Genomic DNA, 22,567 nt, shown 5'->3' with positions numbered 1-22,567 from the left:
AAATCAGTATTCAAAAATTCATTTCATTTTTTAAAACGTGTCCTACTGCTGTTTCCCTTAGTTATTCTTGTTTCCACTTTTTTCTGATGTAATCGAGGCCTCCAGTTCATCATCCCTCTCAGTCCCCCTCTCCTCACCCTGACGCTGGTTTCAGTCTCCTCTATGCAGGGTAGATTCCATAGGGTGTCATTTGATTCTCCCACTAGCCCAATTCTTAATATCCGTCACATTCTTCTTCTATTATATTTGATAAAAGCCAACTTTGGAGACTTCCACATCCTTTTATGCCCATATACCTGGCATGTCAATTGCGGTGAGAAGGAAATTACAAAACTGGCCAAATACCGTTATAAATCCATCAGCCCCACCCTCAAGTTGGTTCCGATCATTGCCAGGCAATCTTAAAATGTTTCCCTTACTCCACACTTCTCCTAGGTGACTATTTCAAACACTACTCTCATATTGTATTGTACTGTATCGTATTCTCTATTCTATTATCAGCCACAAGAAAACAAGATCTGGTGTTAAGTGTCCCGGGGAGGGTGATTTCCATATACCTGTTGACTAAATTCTTCACAGATACTTTGTGAATGTTTTCCATGGCAGGTAGAACTGTATCGTGAATATCTTCTGCACACATTAATTGTCACCAGACCACGGACAGGCTTTCCATATGTGTATCTGTAACAGTAAAGAGTCATACAAAAAATACTTAACATAAACAACTCAGATGTTCTTCACAGGATTTGATCCGTTCATATACCCATCTTACTCACTGACAGCAATTGTATTTCCTTCCAAAGCATTTGTACTTCAGAAGCACTTATTCTGAAACTGCGTCTCAATTATCTACAACTCTAAGAGAAAATACTTACTGAATACTGAAATACTTTTTGAAACTCCTCCAAATGGAAAAGTAACAATGCAGTTTTACTTCAGCTGAGAGGGAAGAAAGATCTGAGAAAAAACTGCCTTATTTCCTTCTTCCTCTGCTGTCAGATTATCTAGGTTATGATTCTACCTTTGCCAATACCTCCTAAGTTGTTTTAGGAAAAAAATTAGGGAAGCATACACAGTGTATTTCTAAGTCCTCCCTAACTCATGTATATCTTAAGAGGATAAATGAGGAATTAAATGGGAAAGCACTAGCTATAGAACAGAAGCATTATAAGTGAACGGTATCATGATGACAGTCGGATTCTGCCACATATGATGGAGAGATGTGATGTGGTATGGTCTGAATATTTATGTCCCCCCCAGATTCACTTGTTGAAATTCTAAACCCCAAAAGATGATAGTATTAGGAGGTGAGGCCTTTGGGAGGAGGGTGAAGTGCTCATGAATGGGTTAGTGCCTTTATAAAAGAGGCTCCAGAGAGATCTCTTGTCCCTTCCTCCATGTAAGGACACAAGGAGAAGACACCAGTTATGAACCAGAAAGAGGACCTTCACCAGAACTTGACCGTGTTGGCATCTTAATCTTGGATTTACCTGCCTCTAGAACTGTGAACAATAAATTTCTGTTGTTAATAAGCTCCCCAGTCTGTGGTATTTTGTTATGGCAGCCTGAACAGACTAAGACGTGATGTGAAGCTGAACTTAGTCTATTGTTTCTTAAAGTATGCTTCACGCACCACCCACACTGAAATTCCCTGAGATATGCAGTGATAGTCAGAGTCCCAAATCCTTCCTCAGATTTATGATTGGAATCTCTAGAGGTGGAGCTGAGGAATCTACATTTTAACTAAGAACGTCCATAGATTCTGATGCAGACTTAGGTTAGAGACTTATTGCCCAAACTGTGAAGCCCCAAGCTTCCTCTTTTTATAGTCTCCCCCTCCAAAAAAAGTGCTGATAAAGTAATAAATTATTTACTAAATTTAATCACTTTGTTGAATCTTTTCTTTAAATCTGAATCAAAAGCCTTTCCCTCTGATGGAAAAATTTATAGCATCAGAGCTGGTGAGAAGAATGAAAACATGTTTTACATGCTGTTTTTAGAAGCAAGAAGTACAATCAACCTCCTTGGTGCATGTAGGGGGTACTCTACTGCACTAAAAGGTAATCAGGGAAGAAATAAATGACATGTAGTTTTAATTCTACCTTATATATCCAGCCTTTAAGACAGAGGGTCTACGGAGCTTCTTTCTAGCTTTCCATAGTTTAAGAAATTGGGAACTATAAAAAAAATGGAGGTAATAGGACATGGAATAACATGGAATCTATGAGCATGGGCTCTAGAGTTAGATGACCCAGGTTCAATCTAGCCCAGTGTGTGGGATATAGAAACATAGAAATGCTTCATGAAGCTAGATTTTTTTTTTTTTCTTTTTACTTTCAGAGGCAGTATAGAAGAGTGGTGAAGAGTTCAGGGTCTGGAGTGGACTGTTGGATTTAAATTCCAGTCTTCTGGAATTTACTGTCTGTTGGAACTTGACCAAGTTCTTTTATCCTTTATGTGTTGCAGTTTCCTCATTTGTAAAATGAGGATAATTGTCCCCATCTCATAGGGTTAGTGTAAGAAAAAAAATGTAAATAAGTGCAAGGCACTTAAAACATTGCCTGGCACATTTTAAGCGCTCAGTTAATAATTTTTATTATTAGCAGTAAAAGTGTTGTATGCCACCACCCCTGCTCCCTAGTCTGAGTTAAGACAAGTTGGGGAGAGAGTCATTCCTTCGCTAATTAAAATACTTCAAAGTCCAGCGATCATTATGGGCAATACAAATAAAGTAGGGAAAAAGAAATGAGGTGAAAAAAATGTAACTCACAGACTGCAGACGGATACCACAAATTCATCATCCAGAAAACCAACAGTCTTGGGCATTTTCACTTGGACTTCAAATTTGGGCAAAACTGTTATCAATAAAAGAGAAAAAAAATGGTGAAAGTGGGCAGGAGGTCCTGTAAGCATTAGTAATGATTCTGCTACAGAACCCTGTAACAAAGGGTCACATAAAGTGATTTCAATTACAACAAGGGGCAGCAGGGCCACTATTGGCAAAGGAGATGCCGTCATAACCATGGGCAGTTGGTACCATGTTAACTTGGTTAAGCTGGTATTATGGTTCCTAGAATCTCCTTCTCTGAATTTGTCCAAGATTTCAAAGGTGGGAGGAAAGTAGCATCATTATTCTCTGAAGATCCCCATGGTTAGACGCGGTTACAGGTACAGAGGGGCCAGCAGTTTCCAGTTTGTCTTTATTTTTTCCCTCTCTGTGTCCAGCTCTCTCCTTCCCAACTTCTAAACCCTGCTGACTCACAGAGACCCTAGGCCCACCATCAGCACCTGGTTATAGAAATATTGGAGTGGTAGGTAGGGAGAGGTAACAGTCTTCCATTGATTCTCCTGTCAGTTTCCCTTCGTGTTCCACTCTGGCGTGTGAAGGTGCCCTTGTGAGTTCTGATCTGTCCATCCCCACCAATGCTTCAGGAGGACTGGTTAGTAATTTCCTCTGATCGACCATCTCCTCCTGTTGGACTCTGACTTTTCCAGCCTCTCTCATAGTTGTGTATAAGGCTTGTTATTTCTATAATGAATCCCTGTTCTATAATTCTCATGGCAGTTCTGGTGAGTTTTGGGAATCCTGTTTTTGTGATAGGTCTCCTTATCCATGGCATGATATATTTAACTTAAGTTAGAAAATCCGCATAACTGATAACTAATAAGACGGTTTCAATGTCTGATTACTATTATTAGAGTAGATTACACGTAGGTCACACAAAGCCAGGTTGTAATCCCAGGAAATACCTCCTGTTATAAGATATAGATCAAGAGATGCATGTAGATAACATAATGTATTGGTTAACAACTGATGTTTGAATAGGGTCAGATGGAACTATTAAAATTTCTCTTGCTTCTTGTTGGCTCTGTGATTTTGGTAAATTACTAACTTTTCTAGTATTAATATGTTTGTTTGTAAACTGGAGAAAGTATAGGATCTGCTTCAGAGGGCTACTTTAAGGATTAAATGAGATAGTGCATGAAACGAGCTTAGCAAATATTTAAATAAATAAAAAGCCTTGCTGATTTTCAACTATTATATGCTAGATTTTTGCTTGTCACCTACATGTAAAAATGATCCAATCTTTCATTGTCTAATGTCATAAATATCTTGGACACATGCAGAATTCTTACCATATTCATTCACCTCGAAAGAGTGCTCTATTTTTTTCCCTGACTCCTTCTGCAGTATGACCTTGTAGGGACCCAGCGTGGGCTCCACTGAGAGTGGGAAAGAGAGCTGGTTGAGTCCCCAGTGCAAATTGACACTGTGCCATTGGAAAATCCGGTTCTTCTTGGGATTCTATAGGTAAAAACATCACAAGTTCATAGAAGCAACTGAAATATATAATATTGAGTAGAGGAACAGCTTTTCAGGGAGAGTGACATTGGGAGGTGGATAATTAGCTGATTGGTAAATTGGCACCAGTGGTATTAGCAAAGGTTTCTAGGAATTCTAGACTGAGCAAAGGACATCTTTCCCAGCTATGAGATATGACAGCTGACAGCACCTCTTTTTGAGATTTGCATACCCATCTTGTTCAGAAATATTGGAAGAGCCACTAAATTGCATCATCTCAGGGAATTCTGTTCCTTCATTTATATCTTATCTACTCTCCCCAGGATTTAAGAGAGACAGGGAAAACAGTGTTTTATTTAGTTCTGGTGAAGTGCCAGTGGGGAAGGTGGAGGTGGAGCGAGGCAAGTTAACACAACTGGCAGTGAGTCCTCATCCCAACCGAGATACACAATACATTACCTACCTCAATATAAACCACTGGGAACTGAAAAGAAAGAAATAGTATGAGTGTGAGATAGAGTTTAGAAAGAGAACACCATGACATTAGCGTTAATACAGTATCGGGACCAGAGGAAGTAAGCCTGTTCACTTCTTGTCCAAAGGAGGAAATGTGGCTCCATTTCATTCACAACACTTTATATGTTTAGTTTGGGACACACGCCTCTTAAGAAGTCATGACTTCCCTTTAATGAAATAATGTACAATTGAGAAACCTACATTTAGGTAAAAAGGTCCTAGTAATAGTTTATTTTACAGATGATGTTTATCTCTGAGAAATTCTCCATTTCTCTAGGAGAGAAATGAAATGCATTTATTTTCTTCAGTTCAATGAAAATAATTGAGTCTTTAAGGGCGTAATTTTAACTGAATATTTAACTTGTTTTAAAAATGTAGTTGATGAACTGATCTCCCTTATTCTCCAGCAGCGATACACTTTGAGATCTTTCTGTGATAGATTTAAGGATCTCATGTTGGTCTCGGTTCTCCAAAAGAATAGGTTTTACGATTTTGCCTGTTTCTGCCAATCTTACCCACTGTTGTGACACTCACCATTTCATTCAAAGGGTGAAAATTGACATCCACAGAGACAATGCGGAATCTCACTGAAACATAGAGATTTTTCTCATGAAACCCTCCAGTGGGAACTCAGGGTGGTAAGACAGATAACAACGTGCCAGGATTTCCATAAATTAGAGAACGACACCTCCAACCCTTCAAATTGCTTTTCACTCATTTGGTTCTTTATACCTGTTTGTCCTGGTTTGTAGATGGGTTTGTCTGTCTGAACAAAGACAAGGCTTTCTGCTTTTGTTATGTGCATCCACTTCCTCTTTATGAAGTGCTGGGTTGGCCCTTTCACCTGCACAGTGATGAACGCTGAGGAAGATGACGACTCCGGAATCTGTAAAACCGAAATGAGCTGAAGAATCTGCCCAGATCCACTTCTGAATGTCTCAGCCTCTGTGATTTTCTCATTTCTCTGGTTAGTCCCGTGAAAATTAGTAAGGGATAGGGTCAAAGGTGATGTCCCCTCTTTTTATAGATTATTATGATCGTGTAACATGACAGCAACGAATTGTTGATTTGACTAAAGGAAAAATGTCATTGCAATAAAATGGACTCATCCTTCAACTAGTTATGACAATGAAGGCAATAACAAGCTCACATTTTCACGGCAATATGGTCGTATTAAAATAATTATTAAATTTTATTTTTCAATGGTCAGAAACAGCATTACATATTACTGTTGGCAGTAAGCTGGTATGATTAACTATTTAATACTTTAATTAAAGGTTACAAGGACAATACATTAACCATCAACCATCTGCGAGATCTTAGAGAAGTCACTTAACTTTATGAATCTACGTGTTTATATCTGTAATGGCATGAACATTATTTTCCTTAGAAGTTTACTTTAAGAGCAAAGATAATAATGGTTATAGAAGTCCTTCCTATAACCATATTATCTTTTGTATGTTGCACCAGTTCTGTTTGTAAATATTATGTAAGTATATTCAGTAGAACTTTTATTTTTAGACTCTAATTTGAAATTTGCTCTGTACTCCTCATTTTTTTCTTCCTTTTGCTTTTTTATTGTTGGGGGTCAGAATGCAAGGCATCAACTAACATGCTCTCTCTGTAATGCTCTCCCTTTTCCCAAGGAGGGATACTGACCATGAAGGAGCTGCAGTAGAAGGAGTGCTTCGCCCCCAGGTCTGTGAGGAGATTCCTGCTCTGCATCTCATACTCCAGAGTTACTGTCAGTTCCACTGACTCATTCAGGTGATTAAGCACGACACAGGCCTTCTCGGTAACGCCAGCATACAGCTGTGATGGGACCAGGACCAGGTACTGCCTGCGGAGAAGAGGGGTCTGGGTCAACCATGGAAGGGTTAAAAAGACATCATAACTGTGGTTGTTTTCTAGATGATCTTTGCTATCGTCACCAATCAGAGAGCAGAGCCAGATTTCAAGAGTGGAGAGGAGTATATTCTTCAAAGACCAAACCGGAAGGCCTTAGAAACTCAGAAAACCCCTACCAAGTTAAATATCAGTATGCTTCTCCTATACTGTGGAAATATTCACTCTCGATATTAGTAAACCTATTCATAAGTTATGGATGAGCACTCCATGAGTTGTTATATATTTTGTATAGAAATAATTTTCAAATTTAGAAATTTTCAATGAATCAAATGTGATTGTACACACGCATGTGCACGCACACATGCACACACACAAATATTATTCAGAAATCCTGCTGTTCATGACGACATGAATGGGCCTTGAGAGCATTATGCTAAGTGAAATGAACCAGATAGAGAAAGACAAATACTGATGGTATCTCTTACAACATGCGGAGTCTTTAAAAAAAAGTCAAGCTCAGAGACATAGAGTAGAAAAATGGTTACCAGGGAATGGGAGATGGAGGAAAATAGGGATAGGTTGGTAAAAGGACACAAACTTTCATTTACAAGTTGAATAAGGTCTGCCTGAGGATGTACTATATAACATGGTGACTATAGTCGATAACATTGTATAATTGAAATTATATACTTGAAATTTGTTATGAGAACATAACTTAAGTGTTCTCACCCCCCCCCAAATAAATATTTGAGAGATAGATGTGTTAGATTAATCGTTAGATTGATCTATGTGATAGATTAATTAAACTCAATGGGGAGAATCCTTTCACAATATATATGTGTTGTACACTTCAAATGTCTTACAATTTTAGTTCTGTTATATGTAAATAAACCCAAAAAAACTTTAAATTTTTTTTAGTAACAAACAATATTATGAATCAGTTAATGATCACTGAAACCAGTAAGAAAACCTATCCACATGTGGCCTTGGGTTTCATATGGATGATAGCACAAACCTCTTTGTTCCAGGAAACATTAAGAGATAACGATAATACATGGAGAGGAGCTGAATCGTTTTTCACTACTGTTTCAGAAGCAACCTTAGCTCTTTTCTTTCTTCCACTCTCTAGAGATGGAAGAAAAACGAGGCTAATCATCAGGCATATTACCATATACATGGTAATATACATGCAGAAGAAAATATTCTCCTGTGGCGGTCTGCCCATCGTTTACGATCACCCAAATGTGCTGAACTTCGTGATGTTCTGCTGGCCCGTGACTCTCTCTCCTTCTGGAGTGTCCTGGTCTAGCTGGAAAACTTCTATTGGCTTCATAAGACTCACCTCAAAAGCAACTTTCTTATGTGGGCTTTGGTGATGCCCCTTCCCTTGTATCAGTTCCCACGAAGAGTTAGGTTATCTCTGAGTATTCTCACAGAATCCTACAATGCCTGGTTCTGTTTTTGCATTTTATTTCATTCGCTGTGCACCATCTCTCTATCTCTCTCTTTTTTCTACTATGAGGTACTAAGGGCAGGGGCCACATTTTGTTAATCTGTATATTCTCAAATCTAATGCCAGCCCTTCTAGTTTTGCTGAAGGATCGAGTGAAATGACACACAAACCCTGGCTTGTCTGTAAGTCATGCATCTCTCTTGGGAATACCTGCTTGGGGAAGATACAGACACTGAGTCACTTTACAATGGCCAAGACACCGCAGCCTTTTGCACCAGTCAAAAACGAATTTATCTTTTCTTGGTAGGAATACTATATTCTTATTTGATGAATGTTGTAGAATTCTATAATCTTATTTGGTTAATGTTTCACAAATGTTACTGCCCTGTATCTGTGAGTTTTCTAGAACTGGAGTATGCCTTTTACCACCTGTGTACTAACAATTTATCAACACTTCTGAGCTTTTTCAACAACAGATAATTTCAGACGGAATCAGGAAATAAATAAAAAGACAGACATCAAGAAGCTGATAACACAATGGGAAGAGGAGGGCAATAGACTTTTCTGGAAATGTTGCTTACGGTTTGGAGGTAGCTGACGCATCTCTGGGAAGGAGCAAGGAAAGCAGAATCAAGACTGGATTAGGCAGCTGACATCCCCTCATGGTGTAGAGAGGAATAGGAAAGAATGGGACTCTTGAGTCCTTGATTCCTTGAACTCTGTTCTTGTTTCAGAATCACTGGTTTTTATTTTGCCTAATGGGCAGTAAAAGTAAATGGCTAACCATTTATTTTTGTAACATATTAACTACTTCCAGTATAAAAAAATCAATTGCAGATCACTTTCATCCACTTGCTCAAATTTTCTACGTGCCTGAAAAATAGTATGTTGAGGCTACATTAGCTCTGGTTCCTGCTCAAATATCTTGAAGAAAAAACAAAGTAAATGACATGATTTGATGAAATCAATCAATACTCTTGATCTTTTTCTTTTTTAACAAGAGCTATTTATGTAAATACATATCCCAAATCTCTTCTTGGTAGACCAGGGAGCATCACATGTTCTCCCAAGCTTCATCCAATACAGTTATTTAATGAAACAAAGAAATAAAATTTATCACAGATTTTAAACAAAGTATGAAGATAATCTCTCCTTTGTTTAAAAGCTTAGCTTTTGCTTTTTACAACTATCCTTATATTTGTTTGTAAAGAAAATGAACCCACGTAATGCATTTTTATAGTTTCTTAGTTCATTTAACATCTAGAATATAAAGCCAATACATTTATTTTATCCTCTAAGGAAATAATCTTTATGTGATGGACATTCTTATTTATTTTACCGTGAGAAATATAAACATTTTATCAATAGTGAGCATCATCCTATTTGCTTTTCTAAGGAGATGGGATGTTAGAATCTATTTTTATGGAATTCTGAAAATTAAAAAGATCCACACTATTACATTAGTATAACTAGGACTCCACAAAATTCAGGTGTGTGTGTTTTGAATAGAGAACTGGTTTAAACTATAAAATTCAATTTGAGGAGAAACAAGCACTCCCCTGGATGAGGTATATTTAGTTCTTGACATACATTTTTGTATATGATCTGAAAGAGTGAGAAATGAAGATACCGTACATGACAGTCCTTAGTGAACTATAAAACTACAGATTTGTAAGATATTAAAATTCACTATTTACACTATTTACAATAGCCAGGACATGGAAGCAACCTAACTGTCCATCAACAGAGGAATGGATAAAGAAGATGTGGTACATATATACAGTGGAGTATTAGCCATAAAAAAGTAAATCATGCCATTTGCAGCAACATGGATAGACCTAGAGATTGTCATACTGAGTGAAGTAAGTCAGAGAAAGACAAATATCATACGACATCACTTATATGTGGAATCTAAAAAAATCGTACAAACGAACTTACAAAACAGAAATAGAGTCACAGCTGTAGAAAACAAACTTAAGGTTAAGGGGTCGGGGAGGGATAATCTGGGAGACTGGGACTGACATATACACACTACTATATATAAAATAGATAACTAATAAGAACCTGCCATATAGCACACGGAACTCTACTCAGTACTCCATAATGACCTCTATGGGAAAAAAATCTAAAGAAGAGTGGATATATGTATATGTATGACTGAATCACTTTGCTGTGCACATGAAACTAACACAACATTGTAAGTCAACTAGACTCCAATAAAAATTAATTAAAAAATAAATAAAATGCCAATCATGATAATATTTTTTATTTATTTTTTATGGCCGCGTTGGGTCTTAATTGCAGCACGCAGGATCTTCGTTGAGGCATGTGGGCTCTTTGTCGTGGTGAGCGGGCTTCTCTCTAGTTGTGGTGTGCAGGTTTTCTCTTCTCTAGTTGTGGCGCATGGGCTTCAGGGCGCGTGGGCTCTGTAGTTTGCAGCACACAGGCTCTAGTTGAGGCACAAGAGCTCAGTAGTTGCGGCATGCAGGCTTAGTTGCCCCGTGGGATCTTAATTCCCTGACTAGGGATCGAACCCATGTCGCCTGCAATCTAAGGCAGATTCTTTACCACTGGACCACCAGGGAAGTCCCCCAGTCATGATGATAGACTATGAGTGCTATAATGCCAGGTCAGAGTAAAATGTAATGATACATTGTGCGAGCCCTTGGTAGTTGGTAAATGCTTGCTGGATGACTATAAAGCTCTTCTGCTTCAATTTGGTTTCCTCTCATTAGAAACTTTATGCTCTCTCCACCTCCATCCTGCACTCCCACGCTGCCATAAATATCTTCATTCTCTGCCAGCTTAATATGGAATAAATTAACTTACAATAAATAATAAATGACTTTTAAGAAGTCTCTATGTTACTTTTCACAGGCATAATTATACTTTTTAGATATATACCAAGCCTATATTTTGGCCAAATGCCTAATGCCTAAGTATAAAAATCCACATGTGGATGAAGCAAAATCACCATTGTAGTTTAAACTTCTGGAATAGAAGAATAAATCTGAAGTATTATCAAAACTTTATTGTTGTGATTTTTAATTGAAAATATTAGTAGATACATTTAAAATATTTATTGTAGAACATAAACAATATGTTCTCGGAATTCTCAGCTGAGGCTTACATATTCCTGTGGTCTTCAACTCTTTTTTCCTTGTATTCCCTAAAAGAATTTTATTAAGCATGTAACCCTTCACACATACTTGATTTCTAAAACTTCTCTTCACCAGTAAGAAAACAAAAAGTGTATTATAAATACCGACATTTAAAAAATAAACTGTAATACAATTTTTAAAATGTATCCAATGAACTGTAAATACTGCAGTCATTTATTGCTTACCATCACCCATTTAAAACATACATGAACCCTTCTTTTACAATTTGGAAATCTTACATCATTCTGGTTTTTCCTTGATCTTGGATTTCCATTCTAATTCCCCAGATAATTTTATCCTGGTATTTTATGCTTCAATATTCTTTAAAGGTCACTCTATCATACATTACTGAAACTAAAGATAATCGAAACTGTAAAAGAGGTTCTTGTACCTATACAGTTCTGAGTAGTAACAAACTTTACTGGATCAAGTTATCATTACAAGTATTGTTAATATGTTCTTTTTTTTAACTAAATTTATTTTATTTATTTATTTATTTTTGACTGCATTGGGTCTTCATTGCTGCGTGTGGGCTTTCCCTACTTGTGGTGAGCGGGGGCTACTCTTTGTTGTGGCATGCGGGCTTCTCATTGCGGTGGCTTCTCTTGTTGTGGAGTCCTGGCTCTAGGCACGTGGGCTCAGCAGTTGTGGCATGTGGGCTCAGTAGTTGTGGCTCACCAGCTCTAGAGCATAGGCTCAGTAGTTGTAGCACACAGGTTAGTTGCTCCGCAGCATGTGGGATCTTCCCAGACCAAGTCTTGAACCTGTGTCCCCTGCATTGGCAGGCATATTATTAGCCTCTGTGCCACCAGGGAAGTCCCTGTCAATATATTCTTTATCAAAACTGTATATATATATATATACACACACACACACACACACATATATGTATATATATATATACTATTATCTCAATGTATGTTAAACACAAGAAAAAATCTTATTTGACAATCATTTCTTAATGAAATTAAATGTATATTCCATCCTTCTGGCTCCCCCAATCAGACCATGTGTCTTTGGATGAATATTAATTGCAGCTAGACTGACACAAGCTTCAACTATCTATATTTTTGCCATGTTTTCTATTCTACTCTATTTTATTCTAGAACATTCCTATCTACGTCCTATCCTATAGATGTAAGCACCAAGAAATCTTGTTCACATAAAGAGAGAGAGAGAAGTGTGAGAAGTTCCGTTATAACATTATCACTTAAATATTTAGGTGTCTAATTTATAAGCCAAAGGTCACATTGTAATCATTAAAGAAGAATTTTAATTACCTATCAGCTGATAAATCAAATATGACCTCCTTAATTCTATTGAAAGCAAAGCACTGGAAGCAGGTCAATTGCAAAAGCGTTTGGAATTCAGTCACTAGAGTCACTCTCATTCTCAGTGTCTCGAAAGAACGCAAAACAGGCTTGCGAGCGCTTATAAATGGTTACTAATTGTTACTGTCTTACTTAAGGACACCTGGTATACTCAAGAACTTTGGGGAGATTGAAATATTATTCATTTCAATATACTTTTGTCAATAGAAAACCTCATAACGTGCTTTTTATTATTGTCAAAACTATGACTTGCACATGTAGCTGATTAAACTTCTAGAAAGCATCTACCAAGAATCTGATTTGCAAAGCCGGGTGTCACTGTCCAGATAATCAGTAAAATTAGTTTTATGACTGATAGGAAAAATATTATTTCATTTTTAATTGTAATAAACTCACAAATATGTATTCTTATGATAACTATCCTATTTCTGAGTTCTAGGATAAGGTAAAGAATTTTACTGGGTATTTGTTACCTGGATTCAATGTTTCTTTCCATGCTCTCTATTTTATTATTATGCAACTCTCAGGGGCAATACAAACATTGACAAGAGCTGAGGAAGGAAGAGGTGAGGCTTAAAATGAAAATTTTGATTATTTCTGCCATCCACCACCACAATATGAATGAGTACAGAAAATTCCAAAATGAGCCCAAAGTACCCATTTTTAATGTCATGCTTTTTTTTATACCAGAAATATGTTTAAGACAGATGGATGTATGAGGCCTACAATGGGCTTATGATTCCTTGATTTAAGAGACTTTGTGCAAATATCAATATTTTGAATGTCTTTTTGTAAAAGACAAGCAAGTTTTTCACTCCAAGGTATATCTAAAATACATATTAAGTAAATATTCATATATTAAAATAAATCCACAAGTCATGTCTTGATTGAATTATCAACATTACGATAGTGATCTTATAGAATTATTATCTACAAAGATCGTAAGATTATTGATCATTCACAGTTTTAGGGATTCCAAAATGATGTTGAAATAGGTTTGAGGCCAAAACTGAACCTTCATGGCAGATTCTAGCCAAATGTCAAAGATCAATGTTACAGTATTCCAACTTTTAATAGCAGGTAGCCACTTAACTCACATGAATGAAAATATAGTAATGAAATTCCAGTCATCGGTTTAATAGGCACTCAATAAATGTTTGTTGAGTGAAAGAACAAATAAAACAAATTGGTATCATTTCTTGTCTAAAGTAATGTTCATATAATCAGGGAAAACATCTGGAAAAGAAACAATCTGAAATACAATATGGGAATATTCTAACTGACCTAAAAGCAGGATGACATAGCAGTTAAGAGAATAGACTCAATTGTCAAACTCCTGGGAATGGATCCCAGGTTCGTCACTTACTGTGCCATCTTGGACAAATTACATAATCTCTCAGTGCTTCAGCTCATATATAAAGTTGACTTAGGAGTAGCTCTCCAAGGATTCGATTACATTAGTTAACACACTTAAAAGTACTTAGAAAGTATCTGTCATAGAGTGAGTGCTATATAAATGTTCGTTATTGTTAGTAAAACTGGCTTTCCAGTTTTTTATCTTAGAAACTCTTTTTTTGTGCAGGGGACATTTGTTGTACATAACTGATGTGTAAGATTCATGGTTTTGAGCACCAAGTGTAAATGACTGAGCCTAGAAATTCCCACACAAAGAGTAAAACTGCACACACCAAATCATTCACTAAAGCAAAAATTAATAGTCATAAAACTTGAGATGAACTGAAATGCTTAATAAAAATGAAGACACATGCTGTATATTGCCTTGGTAGAATCTATCCTACACATCTATCAAAATAGGAAGACTTTATCACAACATCAAAAGCTTTAATACTTACTGCTAAATGACAAGGAACAAAAGCTAAGCTTTGACTATAATAGCATTAAATTTTGACATAAACTAGGAAGAGAGGAGAATAAGTAAAAGTGAAAAGAGTTGACTTTGTAATTGCTGATAATTCTGATACAATTTTAATTGTATAAAAAATTGGTTTTTTAAAATCTCAAAATGAAGCTATTTAAAAAAAAATTCTATGAAAGACATCATTACCTTTGGACATATTTCTAAACTGTTACTTCCAAAGGAAAATATGTTTACAGAGCATTGAGCAACCGTGAGTGGGTGAGAATGGAGGTGTCCTTGTCACTTAGTGTACTTTGGGGGAGGTACAGTTGGAATCACTGGCATAAGTAGAATGAAACTGAAAATCACATGAACACAAATGGGACATTCGTACCGATGTATTTAATGAATAAAAGAAGAAGGAATCTCCTGGCTGTGACAGCCCTCCATGATAACTCGCTGATTAACCCTGTGTGTATTTCCAAGTATTTTTGTGAGTACTTGGTCTGGGAGAGACCAACTGAAAAATGCTGGGGCTTATATGACACATTTCCGTGCTTCGAGGATTTCCCTGCACCAATTCTGAGAGGCAGGACAAATGACAAAAAGAATATAAGGAATGTGCTCTTTTTCTGTCTTGTTAGAAAGACTCACGGTTGATACTAGCATGCTGATTCAGAGATCAGGCCAGTGGACTTGTCAGCCCAGCTGTGCTTCCTCCAGCCCGCTTTATTCAAGACTGTAGTATTATTTTCTTCAGTACGCATAATGAAAAACTGACCTAGTGGCAAAATAATGTTCCATCCAGCCCTGTCTTCTTCCTCTGAGTCATCCGTGGAAGTTTTGTCCAGGAGAATGACATTTTCCATGCCTGCACACCCCTCCCAAACGCTGGTACTCCCCCATCCTCCACACCCCCAACCTGCTGACTCCTCTTGTCTGTTTCAGTCCTACTGACGCCTCGCTCTCCTTCAGCGCTTGAGAACCCTCCTATCTTAACGACTTGTGCTTTTGTTCCCTTCTCCTGTATTTCTCTTCTCCCAGGTGTTCACACTGCTAACTTCCTTACAGTAAATCTTTGCTCATCTATCAACTTCTCAATGAGAAGCAAGTCTCATGTCTCATGGGAACATGATTCTTCATTCATTTATTCAACAGATAATTACCGAGTGCTTGCTATTACTGGATATAGTTCTCATTGCCAAGGAACAGTGAGCAACAAGACGAAATCTCTGCCTTATATTCCAGCGAGAGGAGCCAGGCAATAAAGTCAATAAGCAAGTGCATTATATAATATGTCAAAAATGACAAGAGCTATGGAAATAAATAGAGCAAGGGAGATCAGTAGTGCCCCAAAATAGAAAGTTTAGAGGCTGTGGTCAGCATAGCACTTGTCACTTTCTGATAGTAGAATATTTCTATATAATTATTTTTTGAGGTAGTATTAAAATAAAGATTTTGTAAGATGATAAAACTCTATTTTGAGTCCAGCTAGCTTATTCCATATCCAGTGAATGACCAGAGAGTCAAAGGTCAATTGAAGGTCAGTTTAAGCAGTAAACAGGTTTATGTTTTCATGACTGATTTTGCAAGAAAATGATAGTGGATAGTGATAATTAATAGTAAATAATAAAAATGTGAATTTGAGAGACGCTAATCTGAAATTTCCTAGAAAGAAAATAAGCAGACATTTTTAAGGAACCACTCAAAAAAATAAGTTTATTGTTTTGGGGGAATGCTGCCCTATTTTGAAAATCTAAAAGGGACCCCTCAGTTCCCAAGGTGACATAAAAGAGCTCCGAGCTAGAGAAGAGAGGAGATGTTGGGAGAACAGTAAGTTAGACATGGCCTTATGCTCCTTCCCCAACTACTGGGCTGACTCAACGGGGGACAAATTACATCATGGACAGTGCACCTCCTTAGGGTGAGGAAAATCCAGGAAGAGCTGCTGCCTGACTGCTGATCTGGGGCTTCTGAGAACAGCAAGCCCACTGAAGCTCTTCGTGTCAGGAGGCAAGGCAAGGACAAGCGAGATGGTAGCTTTGATACAGGAAAGAAGAGCATCCCTTCCCCTCCTTCCACCCCTTACACACGCCAGCTTTCCACGGCAGATCTCAAGGAGTGCACAAGAATTCCAGACTTTTCACAGATTCCTGTGGGGATTTATCTGGACTCAAGATTTTGAGATGACAAAATGTTGCCATGTTTTAAGTGTTTAAAATAAATTTCAGAAGATCTCTTAAGCATCTCATTTCACACCTTTCCCTTAGTAATCACTCTAACATTTATTATTATTATTAGACATACTCATCATATCAGAAGCAGAAAAAAGGTCTATTTGTCAAAAATGTAAAGTAACAAAAGTAGGTTTTATTTCCTTAATTTTCTGTTGACAAACCAATTGACAAATTTACTACAAGAATCAGAGGCAAGCAACTCTCGAGAGGCTCTTGGAAGCAAGCTGGCTACTGTTTACAGTTAAATCTGGGGTTTGTATTTAATGTTTTTCTGTAAACTGTAATCTCTCTCCTATTTTGCTGTAATACCTCTTCAGGGTTTAATCAGTACTGAGTGATTGTACGTTTTAGATACCATGTATTTTATATTTCATTTGTTCTCTTAGAAGAATTAGATTATATATTATCTGAAAAAATAAAACTACAGTGCCCACTAATGTGAGATATTAAGGGGCAGTGGTGGAAATTTTGGATTGTAAGTGTTTAGAATTAACCATTAAAAATTTTAGCATTGGGATTGGAAAAGGAGAGGCTATAGGTGAGATAACAGAGTGACTATTAAGGAAATTAGAACTTTTTTGAGGCTGAAAGAAAAGTCCAGGAACCAAAACAATTGTACCTTTAGAGTAATGCTTCCTAATGCAAAACAAATAAATAATTTAATGAAAATGTAAAATAAACAAAAATACATGGTTAAAATAGTGTAATAAACTACTAAAATAATAAACCACTTAAAATGAAAAATAAAAAGAGAAGCAATAGAATAAGTTTTAGCTAAAGAAAAAAGTCAAATAGGTGCTTTCCAATGTCATCAGGCTAGAAATGTTACTGTAGTTTCTCCATAAAACATCTTTTTTTTAAAAATTGGGGTATAGTTGCTTTACATTGTCGTGTTAGTTTCTACTGTACAATGAAGTGAATCAGCTATATGTATACATATACCCTTTCCCTCTTGGATCTCCCTCCCACCTCCCCCACATCCCACCCATCTAGGTCACCACAGGGCACTGAGCTCCCTGCATTATAAAGCATGTTCCCACTATCTGTTTTACACATGGTAGTGTATATATGTCAATCCCCACCTCCCAATTCATCCCACCCCCCATTCCTCCCCGCCATGTCCACATGTCTGTTCTCTATGTCTGCATCTCTATTCCTACCCTACAAATAGGTTCATCTGTACCATTTTTCTAGATTCCACGTATATGCGATAATATTTTTCTCTTTCTGACTCACTTCACTCTGTATGACAGACTCTAGGTCCATCCACGTCTCCACAAATGACCCAGTTTCATTCCTTTTTATGGCTGAGTAATATTCCATTGTGTATATGTACCACATCTTCTTTATCCATTCATCTGTTGATGGGCATTTAGGTTGCGTCTATATCCTGGCTATTATAAATAGTGCTGCAGTGAATATGGGGATGCATGTGTCTTTCCGAATTATGGTTTTCTGGGTATATGACCAATAGTGGGATTGCTGGGTCATATGGTGGTTCTACTGTTGGTTTTTTAAGGAACCTCCATACTGTTCTCCATAGTGGCTGTACCAACTTACGTTCCCACCAACAGTGCAAGAAGGTTCCCTTTCGTCCACACCCTCTCCAGCATTTATTGTTTGTAGATTTTTTGATGATGGCCCCTCTGACCAGTGTGAGGTGATACATCAACACTCTTTGACATAAATCACAGCAAGATCTTTTTTGACCCATTTGCTAGAATAATGGAAATAAAACCAAAAATAAACAAGTGGGACCTAATTAAACTTAAAAGCTTTTCCACAGCAAAGGAAACTATAAATGAGATGAAAAGACAACCTTCAGAATGGGAGAAAATATCTGCAAATGAAGCAATTGACAAGGGATTAATCTCCAAAATATGCAAACAGCTCATGAAGCTCAATATTAAAAAAAACAAACAACCCAATCAAAAAATGGGCAGGAGGGCTTCCCTGGTGGCGCAGTGGTTGAGAGTCCGCCTGCCGATGCAGGGGACACGGGTTCGTGCCCCGGTCCGGGAGGGTCCCACGTGCTGCGGAGCGGCTGGGCCTGTGAGCCATGGCTGCTGAGCCTGCGCGTCCGGAGCCTGTGCTCCGCAGCGGGAGAGGCCACAGCAGTGAGAGGCCCGCATACCACAAAAAAAAAAAAAAAAAAAAAAAATGGGCAGGAGACCTACATAGACATTTTTCCAAAGAAGACATACAGATGGCCAAGAGGCACATGAAAAGATGCTCAACATCACTAATTATTAGAGAAATGCAGATCAAAACTCCATAAAACATCTTGATTGAAACCGACAAGTTTGAAAATAATAGCTAAATAAAAGACAAAGCGAATCATATCTCCTTCCACTGAATGCATGTCTGGTGGTGAAGGGTTTCCAAACAGATACAGCAGCTCCACCTACATGAAAGATGGCTGACAGACACTTTATTTTCACCTCATTTCCTGCTCCACTGTTTACAGCCTCAGGGTTGTGTTAAATCGAACAGTTATCCCTAAACTGTGTATGCTGTCTATTGGAGGAAGAGAGCAACTCCATTATTGCATTTGATAGCAGCCTTTGTAGAGGTCAGGGCTAGAAGGGGCTGGGGAGAGGGGAAAGGGGAAATGTATCTGGGTATTGAAGGAAGTTTGATGACATCCTGATGTGTAACAAAATGCCTGCATCTGAAGGTGGATTTGAGTTTTGTTATGCTGCAAAATGTCACAGGATTATAGAAACAAGCAGTGGGACTGTTAAGCACAGCAGATTCAGCCAAGATCAGTGCTCTTCAAACAATTTTAACTGTGACTGCAGTAAGAAATGCAGTTAACATACATATACGTGTATGTACATACAACTGAAAACAGTGATGTCTGAGCAATATTTCAACAGTTATGTGCAACGCGCACTGACATTGCTAGCTGGGATTTCCTAAATTGATTTCAAGATCTGTTCAGAGGTTGGAATCCCCAGTTTGAAAAACACCGCCCTAGATGAAAGATTGTGGGAGGAAAGCACTGGGAATTGAGATAAGTGCTAATGACCACAAATAGACCTATAGGTATAGGTCTTGGAAAAGTATTCAACCCACCTATGTGTACATCGAGTGAACAAAACCAAGGGAAATCTACAAGCCTTTTAGCAAGTGAGTCTGGAAAGATTGCTGTTTGAGGATAAAGATGCAAAAAAATGGATATACAAAAAAAAATAGAAATATCAAGAAAAAATGACCAGAAAATTTAAGACTCAGAGGAAGAGCTTAAAAGTTTTAAAAAATAATTTACTAGATAAATTAGACAGAAATTTAAACTTAAAACGTCATCACCAACAAGAATCAATACAGCAATTACTCAAGTGCATGTTTATTTATAAAGAGGAAGACAGTGGAAAAGAAGATAAGAGAAATAAATATATTCAAATATACTGAGCTGAAATAACATCATTAAAATTATCAAATATTACTATAAAATTAAAAATTGATAAATCTGGTTCAAGGTAGAACTACTGACATAGATAATAAGTATGAGTTAAGACCAAAATGATAATGAGGTTAAAGGAATTTGAAAAGAAGTTTTTGATGTTCAGAGAAAGATGATCCCAAATAAATGTAACCTGTGTCTTCCACAGCATCCTAACGAATGGAAAAAGTATTATTAGGAATATAGATGTCACACTTTGCTTTTAAACTGATCCTTCTCAAACTCTTCCAAAAAATTGCAGAGGAAGGAACACTCCCAAACTCATTCTATGAGGCCACCATCACCCTGATGCCAAACCAGACAAAGATACTACAAAAAAAGAAAATTACAGATCAATATTACTAGTGAATATAGATGCAAAAATCCTCAACAAAATACTAGCAAACAGAACCCAGCAACACATTAAAAGGATCATACACCATGATCAAGTGAGATTTATCCCAGGGATGCAAGGATTCTTCAATATATGCAAATCAATTAATGTGATACACCATATTAACAAATTGAAGGATAAAAACCATACAATCATCTCAATAGATGCAGAAAAAGTTTTTGACAAAATTCAACACCGTTTATGATAAAAACTCTCCAGAAAGTATGCATAGAGGGAACTTACCTCAACATAATAAAGGCCATATATGACAAACCCAGAGCAAACGTCATTCTCAATGGTGAAAAACTGAAAGCATTTTCTCTAAGATCAGGAACAAGACAAGGATGTCCACTCTTGCCACTATTGTTCAATATAGTTTTGGAAGTCCTAGCCACAGCAATCAGAGAAGAAAAAGAAAAAAAAGAATACAAATTGGAAAAGAAGAAGTAAAACTCACTGTTTGCAGATGACATGGTACTATACATAGAGAATCCTAAAGATGCCACGAGAAAACTTCTAGAGCTAATCAATGAATTAAGTAAAGCTACAAGGTACAAAATTAACACACAGAAATCTCTTGCATTCCTATACACTAACAGATCAGAAAGAAAAATTAAGGAAACAATCCCATTTATCATTGCAACAAAATGAATAAAATACCTAGGAATAAACCTACCTGAGGAGGTAAAAACCTGTACTCAGAAAACTATAAGACATTGATGAAAGACATCAAAGATGACACAAACAGATAGAGAGATATACCATGTTCTTGGATTGGAAGAATGAATATTGTGAAAATGACTATACTATCCAAAGCAATCTACAGAGTCAATGCAATCCCTATCAAATTACCAATGGCATGTTTTACAGAACTAGAACAAAAAAATTTACAATCTGTATGGAGACACAGAAGACCCCGAATAGACTAAGCAATCTTGAGGGGAAAAAAAATGGAGCTGGAGGAATCAGGCTCCCTGACTTCAGACTATACTGCAAAGCTACTGTAATCAAGACAGTATGGTACTGGCAGAAAAACAGAAAGATAGATCAATGGAACAGGATAGAAAGCCCAGAGATAAAGCCACGGACCTATGGTCAACTAATCTATGAAAAGGAGGCAAGGATATACAATGGAGAAAAGATAGCCTCTTCAATAAGTGGTGCTGAGAAAACTGGACAGCTACATGTAAAAGAATGCAATTAAAACACTCCTTAACACCATACACAACAATAAACTCAAAATGGATTAAAGACCTAAATGTAAGACCGGACACTATAAAACTCTTAGAGGAAAACAGGAAGAACAGTCTTTGACATAAATCACAGCAAGATTCTTTTCGACCCGCCTCCTAGAGTAATGGAAATAAAAACAAAAATAAACAAATGGAACCTAATGAAACTTAACAGCTTTTGCACAGCAAAGGAGACCATAAACAAGACAGAAAACAACCCTCAGAATGGGAGAAAATGTTTGCAAACGAATCAACAGACAAAGGATTAATCTCCAAAATATATAAACAGCTCATGCAGCTCAATATTAAAAAAACAAACAAGCCAATCAAAAAATGGGCAGAAGACCTAAATAGACATTTCTCCAAGGAAGATATACGGATGGCCAAGAGGCACATGAAAAGCTGCTGGACATCAGTAATTATTAGAGAAATGCAAATCAAAACTACAGTGAGGCAACACCTCACACTGGTTAGAAGGGCATCATCAGAAAAATCTACAAACAGCAAATGCTGGAGAGGGTGTGGAGAAAAGGAAACCCTCTTGCACTGTTGGTGGGAATGTAAATTGATACAGCCACTATGGGGAACAGTATGGAGGTTAGTTGAAAAACTAAAACAGAACTACCATATGACCCAGCAATCCCACTACTGGGCATATAACCAGAAAACTGTAATTCAAAAAGATGTATGCACCCCAATGTTCACTGCAGCACTATTTACAATAGCCAGGTCATGGAAACAACCTAAATGCCCATCAACAGATGAATGGATAAAGAAGATGTGGTACAT

The 22,567-nt window shown here is 37.2% G+C and overlaps 1 protein-coding gene across 1 annotated transcript in view; it reads right to left on the bottom strand.

Annotated features, from left to right (window-relative positions):
- The window catches only part of LOC116761005 (pregnancy zone protein-like), a 49,173-nt gene extending 40,389 nt beyond the window's left edge, over positions 1 to 8,784 (bottom strand). Inside the window, exons 1-8 of the mRNA XM_032646657.1 lie at positions 8,702 to 8,784; positions 6,479 to 6,659; positions 5,552 to 5,705; positions 5,354 to 5,406; positions 4,767 to 4,787; positions 4,138 to 4,306; positions 2,771 to 2,855; positions 558 to 681 (exon numbers count right to left, since the gene is read on the bottom strand). Of these exons, the coding sequence (XP_032502548.1) occupies positions 558 to 681; positions 2,771 to 2,855; positions 4,138 to 4,306; positions 4,767 to 4,787; positions 5,354 to 5,406; positions 5,552 to 5,705; positions 6,479 to 6,659; positions 8,702 to 8,784 (870 nt within the window). The remainder of the gene's footprint in view (positions 1 to 557; positions 682 to 2,770; positions 2,856 to 4,137; positions 4,307 to 4,766; positions 4,788 to 5,353; positions 5,407 to 5,551; positions 5,706 to 6,478; positions 6,660 to 8,701) is intronic.
- Between the last annotated feature and the right edge of the window lie 13,783 nt (positions 8,785 to 22,567).

The sequence above is a fragment of the Phocoena sinus genome, chromosome 10, assembly GCF_008692025.1.
Source record: "Phocoena sinus isolate mPhoSin1 chromosome 10, mPhoSin1.pri, whole genome shotgun sequence".
NCBI lineage: Eukaryota > Metazoa > Chordata > Mammalia > Artiodactyla > Phocoenidae > Phocoena > Phocoena sinus.
The sequence above is the reverse complement of the archived record's forward strand: the minus strand, read 5'-3'. Positions and strand labels throughout refer to the sequence as shown.